This window comes from Anarrhichthys ocellatus, unplaced genomic scaffold, assembly GCF_004355925.1.
Source record: "Anarrhichthys ocellatus isolate YVR2014 unplaced genomic scaffold, GSC_Weel_1.0 scaffold40, whole genome shotgun sequence".
Classification (NCBI taxonomy): Eukaryota; Metazoa; Chordata; class Actinopteri; order Perciformes; family Anarhichadidae; genus Anarrhichthys; species Anarrhichthys ocellatus.
Genome location: NW_022280070.1, coordinates 1,003,729 through 1,021,909, shown reverse-complemented (window position 1 = coordinate 1,021,909; position 18,181 = coordinate 1,003,729). Strand labels below are relative to the sequence as shown.

The following is an 18,181-nucleotide window of genomic DNA, read 5'->3' as shown; positions in this document are numbered from 1 at the left end:
ACACACACACACACACACACACACACACACACACACACACACACACAGCACTGGGAGATGATGTGCTGCTGCTTCCCTTCAAGGTCTCCATCTTTAGCCTTAGCACCCGGGGAAAGAGAGGCTAAGTGGTGAGGTTTTGTTGCCGAGTGCAGCGCGGGACCATTTCTCATGTTGTCAGAGCTCCCGCTGGGCCTCACGTATGCCTGCAGCTCTCAGCATCCAGAAGCCTTCACTCCAGCAGGCGGGCCAATCAAACCCATGCTGTCACTTCAGTGAAATTACTTGAACTGTCACTCACACACAAGCCCCCCGCCCCCCAAGGCCAGAAAGGGACACATACAAACATACAAACGCTGTACGTGCAAAAGCACAAAAACACTCTGGTCCTTGTCATGACATTGTCTCGTTTCAGGTGGTTTGACTACAACAATGCCCTCCACCACTATACAAAGAACATACAAGTGTGTGTGTGAAAACTAAAAAAGGGATCTCATGAATATCTATGGAGATCAGGGAAAACTAGCACTGAATAGGTCATGTTTCGCCAGCTTCATTAACTCGTGACCTCTGCTCTTTTCTGACCTTTGACCTGTCTGAAAGGCGCCGGCAAGTCCATGTAGACAGGTCTAATTATTGTCTCTGCATCAGTCCACCCACTCACCCTGCTCTCCAAGCCCTTCTGAATAAAATTCACACAAAAGAAGCTTTAACACTCAAACACATTCAGCTTCACATAGATGTTGTACCAGTGACAGTGGAGTTTGGTAAAGAGATAAAGCAAAGTCCAGCAACTCATTCAGGGTATTTCCCCATTTTCAGGGATAAAACACAGACACAAAAATAATCGAATAAATTCAATACAAACGTGGAACGCTGTTCCATATTTAAACGAAAACTACATCAACCTAGCATTTCACCCCTGTAACCTATAGTCGGATTGGCAAAATCGATGAAGCAGAAGCAGAGATGTTGCCTTTTTTTATTCCACACTTATCAAAACCTGCCGCCTAAACGAGATAAGGAGCGGGCGATAGAGATCTGGAAAGCTAACTTCTCTTTAACTTCACACCCCAAAAATTTCTTTCATTTTCATACTTGGGCGAAATGCATTCGATTTTTGTTGTGCAGCTTCCTCTTTTGTGCAGGCTTCATGCAACTTTGTTCCCATGTGCAGACCTGTAAACATTGCTTTGGTGTGTAGGATCGGTGGAGTTCCACTTTAACAAAATACAATCATACAGAAAGAAATCCATCAGAGAGTCAGATATCGTTATTTTTCCACAACAACCTCAAAAGACAATGTGCTTCTATAAGACACTTAATATGAGTATTGAAGGCTAGACTCTCGCTCGAATACCAGCACTTAATCATGAAACAACTCCTGGAAATTCACTGAGCATCAGAGGTTGATGATATGCAACATTGTGAGAGCTTCTATGAATGGAATCCTCCTTTACAACTCACATCACCTCCTGGACTGATCTCTACAGGGAGAGATAAACCAAGATCAAGAACAGTGACTACAGCAGGACTTTAAAAAAATTGAGTTTTGGAGCGATAACACGTCCCACTGTTCCTGTTCCCTGCAAGCAATGGCTGACTGGCACATTAAAGTGAAAAAGAGCCACACGCATGCATCGACAACTGCATAAAAGTGGAATAGAACCTTACACCAGTGGGACAGCATATAAAATGCAGTGAGATGAGAAACAATAAGTATGAAATAATATATTATACAGTTAGTGGTAGTTGGAGACATTCCTCTCACTCTCACAGGAGTCTTTACTGAGATGACAGACTAATAGGAGCAGAGCTAATGAAAAATAAAAAAGTCAGTGTGGCTACATATTTGTCATTTGAGGTGAGGTGTTTGCTGAGCTAATAGAGCAGTGGGTTATTTGTCTCTGCTGTGTGTGTGTGTGTGTGTGTGTGTGTGTGTGTGTGTGTTTGAGTGAGAGAGAGAAGGTTGAAATGGGTTGAGCAGGAGCAGGAGCTGGAGAGCTGCCACCTTCATCCCTCTGGCTCACGAGGGATGAACAAAGAGACGGGAGGCTCAGGAGATCCATCCATCATAATGTCTCATTGCCTCTCACACTTTGCTTTTGCCTGCATGTGCACAGACACAGACACACACACACACACACACACACACAGGCCCAGCTGCTTTAACCCGAGAGACCACTCGAGGAAGAGCGTGTTCGTCTGAGATGCCGATGGTGCAGATGTGGAGTTGGTGGGAAGTGGAGCAAAACCCTCAGTGCAACAGTGCGGCCTTTTAATTAACTCCCTCATTTACACCCCCCCCCCCCCCCACCTGCACAACCACTTCAAACAGACGTGCTATTGCTGCCCACTGCTTGAGAACCCCTCCAGCCTCTACACATTTAAGCTGGAAGGGCAAGGGCAAGCGGACACAGACGCCTCAAGGTCGAGAACTGCCTGTTTGGTCTATACGTATGCTATCATTACGCTCGTCTTTCTCTAAGAAACAACACTGCTTTTCATTGCCGTTGTACTTATTTTCATCAATCTCTCACAGCCCTGCTTTCAGGATGTGCCCAGCCCCCTACGGTCTCGGACTGTAACCCTAACCCCCTGTAATTAGTCCTGACTCGGGACCCTGTTTAGCAGAGATTAACCCCGTCTCCCATGCATTCCCAACCACCCCCCTCCACACACACACACACACATACACACACACACATCAGATCCTGCAGATAAAAAAGGGGGTGGAAGAGGAAGCATGGCACCCACTCCCAGAGGGACAGGCCTATAATCAGCCCTCCCACAGCCCCACAACCTGTCTCCTGCCTGGGGAGGCGGCGGGGGGTCACGGACGGATGGGTAAAGTGAGACAAGGTTGATCCCCCACCACCAGCTCTTTTTCCTCCTCAAGTCAATACTGAATAGGAACGGAGCCCTGTCTCTCAAAAGGCAACAACACGGTGAATTATCATGGCCGTCGTCGTCAAGTAACTGTTATGTGGTACTGAGAAGAAGCTGATGCAGCCACAGAGCTCCCTTGTGAGCCACCAAGTGCCTTTTAAGACGACATAATGGCCATGCTGAAATCAGCACAAGACAAAGGCCTGTTAGGGCTCCACTTGACATTAGAGCTGCACTTTTATGAGCTGACTAAAAGGGCGATAGGGAGAGCACATGAAGACAACATTTTCAGTGAAACACCTCAACACTGAAGGCTTTGGTGCCCCGCGTATACATCCACGCTCACTGGCGGAGGGATTGGGAAGTGGCGTTTGGGAGGAGTAAATATCTGGAGAAATGCTAATGTGGCATCCATTTGCATGAGTCATTGGCCCGCATGTGCTGGAGCCATTTTAAGAGCACCGATATCTCAAAGCGCCCCACAATCTCACCTATAGCCAGATCCATCACATCCAGCGGCCTGGTGTACCTGTGTGTTTTTGTCTGAGTGAGTGTATAACCATTACAAATCAGTAAGCACAACTATCAGCGTATCCCCTTAAGACCTTTGTAATAATCTCGTAATTTTCACTTTTTTTAAATACTCTTCGGTCTTCTATTTCTTTCTACGCTGAAATGTCCGAAACGGCTCAATGCTCAGAGCCCGATGACAATTGGTACATTTTGGAGGGAGAAAGAAAGAGAAGGTTAAGTAGCTCCATCCCTCAATTTAGCTCACACAGATAAATGTACACCTTCATTCTCTGATATAATCAGAGATGAGATGGAGTTCATTATGCAAACGAAGTGAAGAAGTTCTCTATTCTGGATTTACTGGGTCTTTTTTTCTCATTGTCAGCTATGCCAAATTAATCAAATCAAAAGTTTCGAATATCGTCAAGATTTTTTTACTCCACCGTTAGGAAACCTCACTACTTTAATAATAAGTCAAGGCATGTTGATCAATCTTATTAATAAAAACAAATGAACAAGTAATTGTCTGAAGTCTCTCTGTGAAATAAATAAGTGTAAAACCATTACGTTAGAAGCACGTCTTTGACTCTATATATTATCAAGAAAAGATGCAAAAATATTCCATTAAAGAAAAATCCTTTACACATCGCGCTGTTCTGTCATCCTCTGCGCATAAACTCCCATAACCCTGTTTCACACAAATCAGTTCTGATTTAACAGACAATAATTCTATCACTATCCATTTTGAGCGTAAATACAAATTTGCTGATTATTTTCTCATCGACGTAGTCGTTAAATTCCATTGAGAGCTGCAGGTGACATGCAGGTCAGATAGGCCTACTATCGGCAGTCCGGATTCTTTCCGACTTTCTCACTTTTCAGAAGAGACAAATTCAACATTCTCATTATTAATTTGCCAAATCCATATGCTCTATTTCCCAATATAAAAATAAACCTCCTGCTATAGGGGGATGAGAAGGACTAAGGAGGCTCAGGTGTCCGTAACTCCGCACCAGTCAGGACGCGCACATTTGGGTATCGGGATCTATTTCTGAGCCTCATAAAACTGGATCGATACAGATTAAATTATGCGGTGACCATTACAGTGACGTGTAAACGACTACATGACCTAAAGTATTGATACATTCCGCTCAAAATCCCATCATAAAACGACTCTTTTTGACCGCGCAGCATGAGCGCCCGATTAATTACTTCATCATCAGTATTTCTAATATTCCTGACAGCGACTTTCAGTCCGCCTGTTCCTCTTATTGATGTGTTTTAATGTCAGATACTTTATTTGGTTTAGGGTGACCGAATAAGAACATTATTACCAATAATACCGCTGCAACATTTCTATAACATCCACATGGACATCACTCGTGATATTTATGGAACCCTTCATAAATGTGTCATAGGGTTAACTATAGGCAGCGCAACCACATCATCACCGGTAAAGAGTGGAGTATTGAACACTTACCGATCAGCATCGTGCGTCCAGGACCGTATCCGAGTCTCTCCAGCTCGGCGTGTCACCGTGCGTAAAAACTGTATCAATTTTACGCACTTTTATCCCCAGAGAAAGAGGACATGCACGACGCACAGGTGCGAACCGAAAGGCGTCCAGTAGTTGTAAAGAGCCACGGAATCTATCGGAGTCGATTCAGATTGACATGTTCACCTCTCTTGACTCTGTAATGACAACTATTTCTTTGCGATACTATATCCTTTTTTCCTCCGTCTTTGGCGGCCAATCCCCGAGAAATCTCAGATCCTATTGCTGCGCGTTATCCTCAGTTAAATCCTATTGCTCGTGCTGCTGCTGCGCTTGGCCTGAAGGAGGCGAGGAATGGGTCTGTTGGAGAGGGGCTGGGTGTAATTGCCTGTTCCTTCTCTCTCTCTCTCTCTCTCTGTCTCTCTCTGAGTCCTCTCTCCTCGTCATCCCTTCCTCTCTGTAGTCTTACCTCTTTCTCCCTCCTCCTCTCAGTGGGAACCTTTTTTATCTTGACAGGAATGCACAGATGGGAAAATTAGCTGCTTTTTTCCCCACAGTCTTCATACCTTTACAACTTGGCACCACATTAGCCCTCTTGTCAAACTTACTGTCTCACAGGTCAGCACTGCAACTGATATTCAAGAGATACGTTTGCCCCGCCATGCAGTCAAAGAAGAGAGTGGGAAAAGAAAAACAACAGGTGCAGTGGGAAGCATCGAGCGGCTTCAGGTGGCAGAAGCATGATAGCAGCACTGTAAACATTAAGGGAAAGAAGAAAAGAATATTTTCTGAGACAGATTTCCATTCGTGCTCTCATAAGGATGATGTGTGTATACTTGTCAAGGTAGCTTGCATTTGTGCATGTCAGTGTGTGAGTGAGAGCGACGGGAGAGTGATGCAAGTGATGGTTTCTCACAGCCATCTCTCTTACCAGTCTGCTCCTCCTTTGTGTCTCTTCTTGTCGATGCATAATTTGGTGGAGCTGACACATATTCGGGGATTCAGAATTGGCTCGAGAGCACAGAGAGCCTGCTCGTATTAAATTTCTATTTGTTCAAACGGTGTGTGTGTGTGTGTCTGTGTGTGTGTGTGTGTGGAAGCATAGATAGTGGGTTTAAGAGCCTCGGTGCAATGCTAAGCTGCCCTGGAGCTACTCCAAAGCACATCTCCCAGGGTGCTATCAGGAACTTCATTACAGCATTAAATTGCTCCCTCTCTGCCTCTCTCCAGCTCTTAGTTCATTTCCCCTTCTTTCCCCATTTCTTCTCCTTCCTCCTCTCTCTCTCTCCTCTCCTCAAACTGTGTATCCATCTAATCGTACACTTGCCTCTCACTCTGTCTTTCTCTGCCTTTATCTCTTGCTGCTCTTTTCCCTCTTTTGCTGGTTTGGCAAAAATGCCTGCTGGTGCTGCTGTGATCATGTCATCGTTGTGGGGAAAAAGGCCTTCAAAAATGTGTCTCGATTGTTGCCGACATGCACTGTGCAACCAGAATTAATAATGATTCATCTGCCGTCTCCATTGTGCATTGGAATGTTCTAATTTCATACTTGCATAACAATAACCTACTCATTATGCTGTTTATCAGTCAGTTTGTTATTGTGTAGTGAGAGTGCTGCTCCACAGGGTTTCACACTGCAAGTGTGAAAGTGGAGCGTGGCGGCAGTGAGGGGTGGTAGAGATCAGATTGCTGATGGAGAGTTCCCTTTAAACATGAAATATTGGTCCCGACAGAGTGTTACGTGGGGTGTGAGCTACCTTTCCCCTCTGATCCAGGGTTCTGTTTCTTGCCATTCACAGAGGCAGCAATGGACCCAGAGACTCTCCCCTGGGGCAGAGTGAAGGACACTGGTGCAGCTGTCCTGCTGCCTCATGCCAACCGTCGGTCGGCTGGCTGGCACACCAGAGCCGGGGCTAATTAGAAACACGGGATTGGCTCCCAGCTTTGCATCAGTCAACCTCAGCCAAGATGATTTTATTCCAACCGATTTGTTCTATATGTTAAAAGACGGTCACTCCAGTGGAGTTGGAATACATGGGCCATATTACCTCTGCACCTTTACTAATCTACAAACCTCAAATAACATTTTTTGATGAGTAAATCATAATGCTACTGGGTTACCACAGTCTTTCTGTGACCTCAACCAAAAGCTGCTTTTGTTGCCTAAACTTAGCCACAAGTCGATGTCTCTGGTGTCAAAGTCCTGCACTTTGAAATGCCCACCGGGATCCCTATGACTCACATGCAGCGCATAAATGTCCCACTTATAATGTTGCCAGGGAACATATTCCAGGCATTATTGTAGTATAACTTCAAATTTAACTTCAAAATTTGACTTAAAATTGTGTTATTCTTATAAACGGCTAAGGCAAGATTTGCCAAGAAGGAAGAAAACTGTTAAGTAATGCCACATACAGTTCATAATGTTCACACTGTTCAGCCAGCTGAGAGACTGTGATAGTTTGACAGTCTTTAAAACTGTGTCATGGTAAAATATGCTCGCTTATTTGAAGTTGCCATGGTGCAAGTACTGTAATGCATGTCATGTCAGCCCAAAATAATCTCCAACGTGATCGTTTCTGTTCTTGAGAGTGATGGCGAATCTGCAGCTAGCGCTGGTGGACTTTGTTAAAACTAACGGTATTTACTGAGTTGCTGAGAGCACAGTACCTATGGTGACGAGGGCCAGACCCTGGGGAGTAGAGAAGGTCAAGCAGTCACACTCAACTCTTACAAAATTGTTTATTCTTGTGTTTTATGTCTGCAATCACAAACAGGATTCAATGCTGGATTTCAATACTAGAAATAACGCACAAGATTTGTGATAAATGTGACAGATGTAGAGAAACCTAGATGTCTGTTTACACCGCATATGTGATTTTGAGGATGGTGAGGGTAAGGTGGAAACTACAGAAGAGGTGAGCAGCTTGTGATTATCATGCAGTGTGTGTGTTCGCTGTTGCGTGCCTGCGCAGTCACCACGGTTGGTTGGGGGTGGATGGGCTGTGGGGTGGGGTATATGGATGGGTGGGAGAGGGCGGCGGGGAGCTGTTGGGTGCTCCGGGACAGCGTGACAGCGGGGACACGAGACCTGAGGGGAGGAAGGAAGAGGAAGCGTGGAATATGGAGATAGCTGCCGTCACCTGAGAAGATGACAGCGCCGTGCGAGACTAATGCCGTGTGACATCTTTTTAGCGGTGGCATCTGGGCATCTCTACGACATCCTCCCACCCACCTCCCCCTCCCTCTTTTGCCCACATTCTCCTCACATCCCAACTTGCTTTAGTCATTAACAGATGGCAACACATCACCAGAAGCCCTCTCTCTCTCCCTGGTGCTGATGTGAAGCTCATCTCTCTGTCTCTCAGCAGCAGCCTGATCAATACCTGTCATGGCGTGACAGCTTCCCAATGTCCACCTTTTTGTTTTCCAATATGCGGCGGAAAAAAGCAAGAGCGTGATGAAAGTGACACAGCTGTGTTTGATGAGCTTGTGCGTATGAGAGTGCGGGAATGGGGGTTGGGGAGTTGTGTGGTTCACTAAACATGCTGTTGCCACTCCCCTGGGTTTTAATGGATATTGATGCATAGCTGAAGATTATGTTTTTTTATTCTGCAGGCAAACAACATTGCACAGAATTCATCTGGACATTCACCATACATAAAACTAAATATTGAACATGTACACAGCCAGGCTTTATGAGCTTCTGCTTGTACAGGAACTTGTGACAAATGCAAATGTCTTTGGAAATGGTGTTTTTCTTTTTTTTTATCCCAACCACATGCCAGGGTGTAATGAGTGACAGGGTAATTTATGAGCCATCAAAGAGGAAAGCTCGCCCTGCCTCTTTCTCTGCTGTTCCAAGCCACCGGCCTCCTCAATTAGAGCTGGCGCTGCCAACCTGCCGCTGAGGCCCGGCTAGGTAATGACTGGCAGCAGCACACAAGGCGAACAGTCATCTATCTTTCTCCCCCGACTCTCTCGCTCTAAACTAACAATTTTCCTTTCTCGCTCTCTCAGTCCCACCCCTCTCTAAACTAACAGATTTCAGTCTCACCCCTTTCTCCCGAAACCATCAGCCCTCTCTCTCTCTCGCTCTCTTCCTCTCTCAATGTAAAGTAACATCTTTGTCTAAAAGTAAACTCTGCACATTCTTACTTCTCTTTCTCACACTTCTTTTAGAAAAGCTGACACTAAGCTGAGCTCTCACTCTCTAAATTGACATCTCTCTCCATCTATCTCCCTTTCTCTCAGTCCCTCCAGCAATTTGCTTACTTCATTGGCATATTTGTTTTTTGTTTTCCTCACTAGACCAAAACCTTCCCACACTTCTCTCACCCTCTTTCTCTGACAAACAAACAAATGAATTGAAGAGCATTGGGCGTGAACACCCTCGGAGCGTAACGGCTCGGCCGGCTGACTGACTGACAGAGAGACTAACTAACTAAGTGACAGAAAAAGACTGACAGGAGGTTGCAGGAGGACTTAGAGGGGCGACTGTGAGCAGCGAAAGTAATTTGAAGATGGGTGGACAAGAAAGACAGATGCTTAAGGGTGACAGCGTAAGATGCCCACTTATATATAACAGCACCTGAAGGCAACCCTAACAGGGTGTGTTTTAGGTGATTATGTTGTTGGTCAACTTGCACATTACTCATGTGTGCCCCTGAAAGATGTATGACTCTGTTGCAACAAGCATTGTTTCAACTGAGAAGTTGGATAGAGTTAGAGTTCGCCTTACCCTTGTGTTTTGTTGAGATTGAGTTTTCGTCCTCATCGTTTGGGGTCCCACACACCCCACTGCCATATGTGCAAAAAGGATCAAAATAATTGCAAAAATATATATTTTTTCCTTTGCCTATTTTTTTTTTCTCTTCTTCTGACCTTTTTTAAAACCCAATATGTAGAAAAGCTTTGACTTGGTAACTTCCCTCTGCCACAAATGGGACACAATTGATGAAGGTGATAAAATACAGAGGTGACCATAAAGCTTCGTTATCAAATAATCAAATAGTTCATGTTTTCTATGTGGTCTCTGTATGTATCGTTCAAATATGTTTGGCTTTTGCTTGACAAAAAGAAACATACAGTATGTTAAACATAGTGACATTGTGTAGGTTTTATGTCAATTGGACCCCAAGAGAAACTCTCTCGAAACAAATCGTTTAAAATGTTTAACAAATCATTTGTTATTGATTCATAAATAAGAAACAGTCCATTGGTAAGAACAACATTTGGTTGTGAAAAACCCAGTTGTCCTCCGCCATTATTTTATTCACCACTACTTATCTGCTGTAAAGGAGCTGCAGAGCACATTAACAAGTTATTAATGCAACATTTACAACGCAGGAATACACCCTCCTCCTTTGTCTTTTCAGATAGTTGTAATAATCCATCACATCTGGAGTGTTTCAGTAATAACTTGTTAATAAATGGATTTTGATGCTGTTCAGCTGTTTTACAGAATGCAAGTGGTGATGGGCATGCTGAATTTAAGAGCTGGATTAAATGACAAAGGAAGTTATGCTGGAAGAAGGCATTTTATTTAACAGCCTGGCAACCCAGACACTGTTCTTTAAATACTTGATCTATAAAGCAGTTATGATTGATTATTTATGAGCCATTAAGAAAAGCGTACATCCAACTCCTTGTGAAGTATGCTGACTAGGAACCATATTATTGTAAGAAACTATAAATAATACATGGCCAGGCCCAGTCCTATCAGTTTGGCTTATGAGTAAGATTTGACATGAACAGATAACATAAGGTATTGATTCACCAGGTTTCCACTGTTAACACAAGACGTGGATGTCGTGGGTGGTAGTTGGCGAGATTGTATGCAGCCAACAGTCGCTGTGCAGTAAGTTGTTCCAAAAATAACCCTGGCTACAGCAGATATGTTGAGCTGATAGTATTTGAAATGATTGATCTAATGCACTTAAAATAACTAACATATGTCTGTTACTAAAATGTTGTTACCTAGTGGGACTTTACACATTGTGTTTCTTTATAAAAGGTTGTGCAGATAGTGTCAAATACCTTGATCATGAGAGTTAACCCCCAGAGCTGTCATGACATTGCAGAGGAGAGGTGTGTGTGTGTGTGTTTGTGTGTGTGAGAGAGCTCTTCCACCTGCACATTCCTCATCCCATCACAACAGGAGAGAGGACATTTAGCATTACTGTCAAATATGGTTTCACAGACAGACAACAAGAGGAGACGGAGCAAAAGTGTGTGCGTCACGGAGGAAAAGAGAGTTGTAAGGAAAGAGGGGAAGATGGGTTCCCTAACATAAATAAATCATCAATGTGTTTCGTTGCCTAGGCTTGGTTTCACAAGTGGAAGATGAAGGAGGGGAGCGAGATGAGAAGGAGGTGAGGGAGTGTGAAACAGAGATGGGAAACTGCTGGCTGAGGGCAACGAAAAGACAGGTGGGAATCCTAATGTCTGCTTCGTGCTTCAAGTGGAAAAGGAAACACAAGGGCGTCTTCAGTCACACTGACGTAACTGCTGCCAAGAATAACCGGACGCTTTGACTGAATGGAAGATCCGTGTGAAAATTAGGTATTGCACTATGAAAAATGTATGTTGAACCTGGCCGTCTTGTGCTTTGCCATCTCTGAAATGCTTCCAGGAAAACAGCTCATGACTGATATCGGCTTAAATGTGCAACTACAAATCAACCTTAAGTGTGTCGCTTGTTTTCCTTCATTTTTAAATTGTTTAAATTGTATTCTGAATCAGTGTGTTACACTGCAACTCTTCTATCTTTCACTCTCCCATTCCAAGGCCAGCGACAGTGACTAATGCTGTACAATAAATGAATAATGCCGGATTGTATTTTATTCCTTAATTACTGCCTTGGTACTCCAAACTGTAATTAAAGGGTTTATACGTTTGACTTTTTTTTTTTTTCAATGTGAATTCATCCGTGTCGCTGCACATAGGAAAGAAGTTCCCCACCTCCGATAAAGTGCGGCTCTGAGCCACTTCCCCAAGCTCAGACAGTCCCAAACAGAGCCGTCTATAAGTGATGGGAACGCAGAATAGTGACACAGTACATGTCCCAACAGAATTGTCCCTAAATGTAAACCTACACACGTTAAATTGCGTTTAACGTGCGTTAAATCTTAGACTTGAAATGCATTGTTGTTAGATGTTAGTGGAGTTCAGACTATCTCAGCGTATACGTTCATGAGTATTCCTTGAAGGCAGAAATGGAAGACTGCTTTACTCTGTATTGTCAGGTTGAAGTGGAGCTCCTACTTGAGTCATTTGGAAAATACACAAAAGATTACAGTGCATGTTGCTACATTGAATGAGGCCAAAAAATCAATCTCTTATTCATTATCAGTGGAGTGGCTCCAGGCTGTACATTACCACATATTAGACTCTTTCTCTCTGCTTTTTGCAGGGTGAGTCACGTTCACACATACAGATGAGAGTGCCCTGCTCTATAAAGTATAAAAAAGAAGAAGAAAATACGTAAATGTCTACATGTGCATACAATTTTCTAGCTTTTTCTGCCTACAAATTAAAAACTCGTTAACCAATTTTTTAAAAGTAAAATCAAGGTAAAAACAAAGGGCTAATAATTTGGGATAATACATATTGGTTGTCAGAGTGTACATATAAAAATATAGTGAATACATACAGTCACAGCACTCACCAACATATTTGTACATTTAGGTGGTATTCACCTTGAAGAGCTTGTGTCTTCGGGTCCAATAAATAATACAATAAGACAGCGAGTGTGCTCGTCCACTGAGATAAAGGAAAGCAGAGTCACTGCAGTGGCAGAATGCTGCTTTGTACACTGAAGATAAGGCTATTCAGAGTTGACAGACATAATAAATGTGGCTGGTGACCGTCCTCACAATCAGCAAGGTCAACTTAGCATTTATTTAGGTAAAGTGAAAGCAAGGAAGGGGCCGTAGGGGTCTCTTAGACACTAAACTACAACAGCTAAACCCCTGCATGTGTTGATCATGTGTATCTGTTTGATGTAAGGATGAGCGTTACATCGCCATGGTTTGAACGTGCACTTTTGTGAACAAAGCTTTGTGCTTTAGAGGATCATTTACTCTTGAAACCGCCACAGAGAGACATCACAGCTGTAGTGTGGTTACTGTGTGCGCCCGCATCAAAACTGCAGCTGAAATGACGGTAAAAACTGAGTACTACAAAAAAAGCATTCTCCATGAGATTTACACAATGTGACCATCAGACAGCGTAAGGAAAAAGAGGCACAGAGAGGAGAAACAGCTATGATTTGAGATGCGGTTTCATCTAAAGGGATGAGAGGGGATATTGAAGGTGAGAGGGGAAAGAAATCCACTGGGAGGTATGCACTGAGCCACGGATGGCCCAGTGGAAACACTGGAGGTTCACTCTGCCCTGTCTGACACAGCTGATGGTAGGCCTGGAAAATCTGTAAAAAAGGGGCATAAATGTGAAAGGCTATAGGGTCAGGACCGTGGAAAACTATGTGCATGCTGCCCTGTCCTCTCCCTTCACACCAAGACCAAGTTAGAGCCCCACCCGGCCCCATAACCTAGGAGGAACTTTCGGTAAAAATGTCATTTTTGGTTTGGCATATTTTGTTTTGAGATCTAATTCAATAACATCTACAAAAACATGATCAAACACATCACTGAACAGTTAATCAGACCAGCTGCATCAGGTATACCACGAAAAAAACATCCATTCAAAATTGAATTCAGTATTGTTTGTATATAAAGCATTTTTATACGCATATATTCCTTAACATGTCTGGTCTTGTATTGAATCATTTTAATATTTCTTAATATTGTTCCTTTTGAACACAATATTGGCTGCATTCACCAAACAATAAAGCATTCACTAACAACAACCATGAGTAGACAGTTAATAATAGACTAAACAGCTTTTTACACCGGCTATGTATTTACAGTCTTCTCACAGTCGTGGCTGCTTTCTTTGTCTGTGCCACATTCTCATTGGACAGACCAGTGTGCATTTGTGTGTGGGTCCATGTTTGTGTATGTGTGCGTGTTTGGCTGTGGCAGCAGAAGCATGTGGAGTTAAAGACAACGGCACGATCCTAAAGGTCTACAGCCAGGCATGCTGAGATTCATTTCACTGCCATTCAACCGAGTAAAATATTACAGCAGTCGTGGCCCTCCACCCAATGTCACCGTTTGTGTGCGACTGTGTTTGGCTCTCTACATGCGTGTGAGATTTGTCTGTGCATGTTTGCGTGTGTGCAAAGGTGTCGCGAGTCCTATCTGAACTATGCTTTCTGCCTCTGCTATTGTGAGGACACATCACCCTGCTGCCTCCCTGTTTTTGCCCATCACATCCAACACCCCCCCCACCCTTCTGACTGCCCGCTTGTCCCTGCACGTCGGGTCACATGGCTGCTGCGGGCAGTTTCACGTCCCATCATTTCCTTTGGCTGACTGTTGGGGCGGATGAGGGTGCCACGAGAGTCTAATGCTGACGCGCTGAGACAGCTCCGCTCTGACTGGGAGGGGTCTACTGGACCGAGCACAATCTGCAACTCCCCCCCCCCCCTCCTCCGCACACACAAATAAACTAACACACGTACTGTGGAGAACAAGCCACGGCAACAGTGTGTGAGCACCACTGTGCGAATCCAGTGTGTATGCATGCGTAACTGTGTCACTACAGTACAAGTATGAGTCATATCAGAGGGCATAATGGTGCATGAAGATAGCTGTATGTTTGTGGTAGGAGTTATGAATCATAACTGTTATAATGAGCATAATCAGAGAATAATTGCAGAGTAACCAACAAACATAAAACCGGTAAACACTGTATTTCATTTAAAGTCTAGTTGCCTTGCTACAGGTCAAAAATACAAAACACGACCGATTATCCAGAGACAGCACATGCACACTAGCAGATAGACACAAATCAAACCCATCGGTTACTGGAATCCAGCCTCGGCTGTGTCACATTGCAATGTGGACTGGAGGAGGCAGTGGCCTGTTATCTGGACTATGTCACATCTTACACCTGCACACCATCTGTTTGTGTATATGCGTGGGTTTTCATGCTGACGTGGACCTGTGTGTGTGTGTGCGTGCATGTGTGTGCGCTTTGCACTTTCCTCATCAAGAAGACCCAGGACAGACACACACCTGGGGTGTGTGCACACAGAGGCAGGCGAGGTTACATATGATAAAATGCCTGTTACAATAAGACAGAGCAAGTGTCGAGGATAAAGAGCGGGGGGCCGACGAGGAGACACAGAATGAGAAAGTGTTTGACAGAAACAGGCTAACAGTGTGGAGAGGAACAGAGAGCAGGAGAGACTGACAGACAGAAGAGTTCGAATAATAGATAGAGGCAGTGACAAGGAGTCAATGTGATGGCGAGACAATACACAGATAGACGGGCTCCGTTAGGGGGCGGAGGGAGAGAGGAGCAGGCAGAGGGAAACTGTGCCTTCTTGTTCAAAGCTGCAAAACTGAGCGTCTGTGGGCGGCTCTCTGCCTGCCCTTACAGCGCTCTCCCTCTCTCTTCACACCAGAAGAGAGGGGTGGGAGTCGGGCTCAGATTAGTCTATAATGCTACCGCGCTCTCACAATATTAATTCACTATTATTGATTAATTAGCTTGAAGAGAGGGCAGTCAGAGAATGATGTTGGAGTGTTTGTATTGATTGGTTTCCTGTCTGTCTCTCACCTCAGATCATAAGTTGGTCTGTGTACAGCCTCTCAGGCTGAGGAAGAAATCATTTTCTTATGTAGGCGGGCCGCAACCTTGATTCTAACTCGATATATTCATTTCATACACTGTTAACCCTTTTCTATTCATTCAAATAGCATTTACTCATATAGGGATTGTCTAATGCTCAAAACCAGAAGGTAGTTTGCAATACCAAAACCACTTTGGTGTGTAAGGGACTCCAGATATGAATCCATAGAACAGAGAAAGTCGCCCGCCTAAAGGAGGTTTTCTAAAAGGGTTGCTTACAATTTCCCTCCCTGAGTTACTGAGGCTTAAACTCTGAGAGGTTTCACCATGGCAATGAACACTTAAGGGCTTGGATTACTTTTGCTTTCATGGATGAGTCTAATATCAGCTAATTTAAAGAAGGGATCAAACCGGTACAGGGTTGCAGCGACTGGAGCTTCTCAACGCATGCTTTGGCAAAGAGCTGAGGTACAAAAGGTTGTGATGAGGGTTTAAAAAAAGTGAATGTGCAACTCACGTCTCCTGCACGATGGTCCGATACTTCCTGCGTTGGCACTGGACGTGAATTGTGAACTGCAGAATTGTCTGATATAAATGCAATTGCTAATATACTGGGCTGCTGAACAGGGAGCAATATATCTAACCTTGACTGAAACATAAGCACTGGATTAATGGTCCCCGTTGTGGGAAATAACCTGGAAATAGGCCCGATAGGAAAACGTCTCTTCCGACCTCCTGTCAGTACTTAATGTGTATTAAAACAACAACAATGTTCTCAGGAAGAGATCCATCAGACAGAATATCATCATTGATACATGACCTATGTGAACTTATTTGGAGGGTTTTCACCTGAAAAGTGTACACACATGTGCAGGATTGATATTTTATAAATGAAAATGCTGTATATTGTGCAAGCTGAGAATGTGTGGGCGATGTGCGGAGTGATCCGATGGCCTGAGGGGGAATCGGGCGGCCAAGGCGAGATAAAAAAAACTGCATCTCTCCTCCAGCTTCTCAGGCCCATTCATCAGCTCTGCTTCTGTTAGGACACATGAGGTGAAGACATGGTGACCAGTGGCCTCCTCTGAAGAGTGTCTGATTAATCTGACTGGTGGGAAATGATTGGTGCAGCCTGACATAGCGAGTCGCGGTGACACACGGTACACGCCAAACAATCACCACACTGCCGCGTGGCAACTGCCAGCCATTTTAAACGCAGCTCCTGACAAGCCGGGACGGAGGAGGAAACCGGAAAGCTGCTTTTCTGTGAAATGTGTCTCGCATCATTTTCATGGCTACGTGCGTGTCATTCTGAGCAGGGAGAGAAATGGCGGTAAAGGAGAGCAACAACTGTGGGCATGATAGTGTGTCATGACACGAAGCCGCACAATAGCTCCATCATTTAAGCAGCTGGAGGTCCTTCCCCTGATTACAGCTCTGGAAGGAGAGGCATGCAGATTAGAGAGACAGAGCGGGGAAGAGAGGATGCAGACTGACAACTACTTTATTTACTCTTCTCTTTCACAGTCACTACTCTGTTCTGAGACCACTGAGGGTATTGCTCAGATTTCTTTTCACGAAAGGTTTCAACTGTTTATACGACACAGAAACACACAGATGTGGAAAAGGCACACACAGTAAACCAGGTCTCACAAGCAATGGAGAACCTGTCTGCCACCTTGCATCCAAAATACAGCCAGATTCCCGTGTCAAGTGGAACCAAACATATCAGTAGAGCAGGTGTGGGGCTTGGCAGGAATGTCACAGGATCACTTTGGCAGGTATACCCTCAGAGGGGAAAAACATGGTGAGGGCCCAGGGAAGTGGGATTTGTGTATCCCAAGGGGGGGAGGAGCCTGGGGATGTCGTTGCCATGCTCCCGTGAGATTCCCACTGTGTACTCTGGGATCGCACCCTTCCTGTGTGCCTCTCTCATCCCTACAGGGTGCCAAGGCCATCATCCACCCGCGCGTGTGTTTGTCTCCCACATGTTAGGAGCCTTTGTTGGCTTGTCTTTTGCACCGATTTTCTGACAAATGACTCTGGAAGGTGCCAAAACAAACAAGACAATGGTTTGAAAGAGATCATTATCGTACTGCTTTACTTTCCATGGGATTCAAATCCATGGATTTATTTGTACGCCTGCTTCTCTGACACGAGAAACAGTTCATTACCTGGAAAACCAGGGTGGCGTGTAATGAAGTTGGAGAGGAACATGTAATATTCATAAGCAACACACTCCTGGACCTTGACACAACCTTCAATCCATTGGTCGGGATAATAATGCCCGATTTACTTTGCACTTGAGAGCCCATTCTTAATACAAATGTCCATCCTTGCAGTGAACCTGTGAAGGATAGGCTCTCTGTGCTAGAAGAGATCTGGAAGGTATCATATTGACAACAGGAACAATATGGTAGAAAAAATTAAATCAGGTTTTATCTGCTGGATGAGAGAAATCTGTTTCAGCCCTCTTTTTCTGTGGTGTAAGTTCTCTGACAGGACAAAAGGGATTGACTCTGAGTTAATATTATATCCACAAGCACACACACACACACACACACACACACACACACACACACA

General features: G+C 44.4%; 1 protein-coding gene across 3 annotated transcripts in view; it reads right to left on the bottom strand.

Annotated features, from left to right (window-relative positions):
• znf385c (zinc finger protein 385C) overlaps positions 1-18,181 on the bottom strand; it is a 111,236-nt gene that overhangs the window by 39,765 nt on the left and 53,290 nt on the right. Inside the window, exon 1 of one of the 3 annotated variants that reach the window (XM_031867680.1) lies at positions 4,880-5,288. The exons of the other annotated variants lie outside the window; for them this stretch is intronic. Within the exon in view, the coding sequence (XP_031723540.1) occupies positions 4,880-4,889 (10 nt within the window). The 5' untranslated portion in view covers positions 4,890-5,288. Of the gene's footprint in view, positions 1-4,879; positions 5,289-18,181 lie in introns of those variants that run through there. 3 annotated transcript variants of the gene reach the window in all.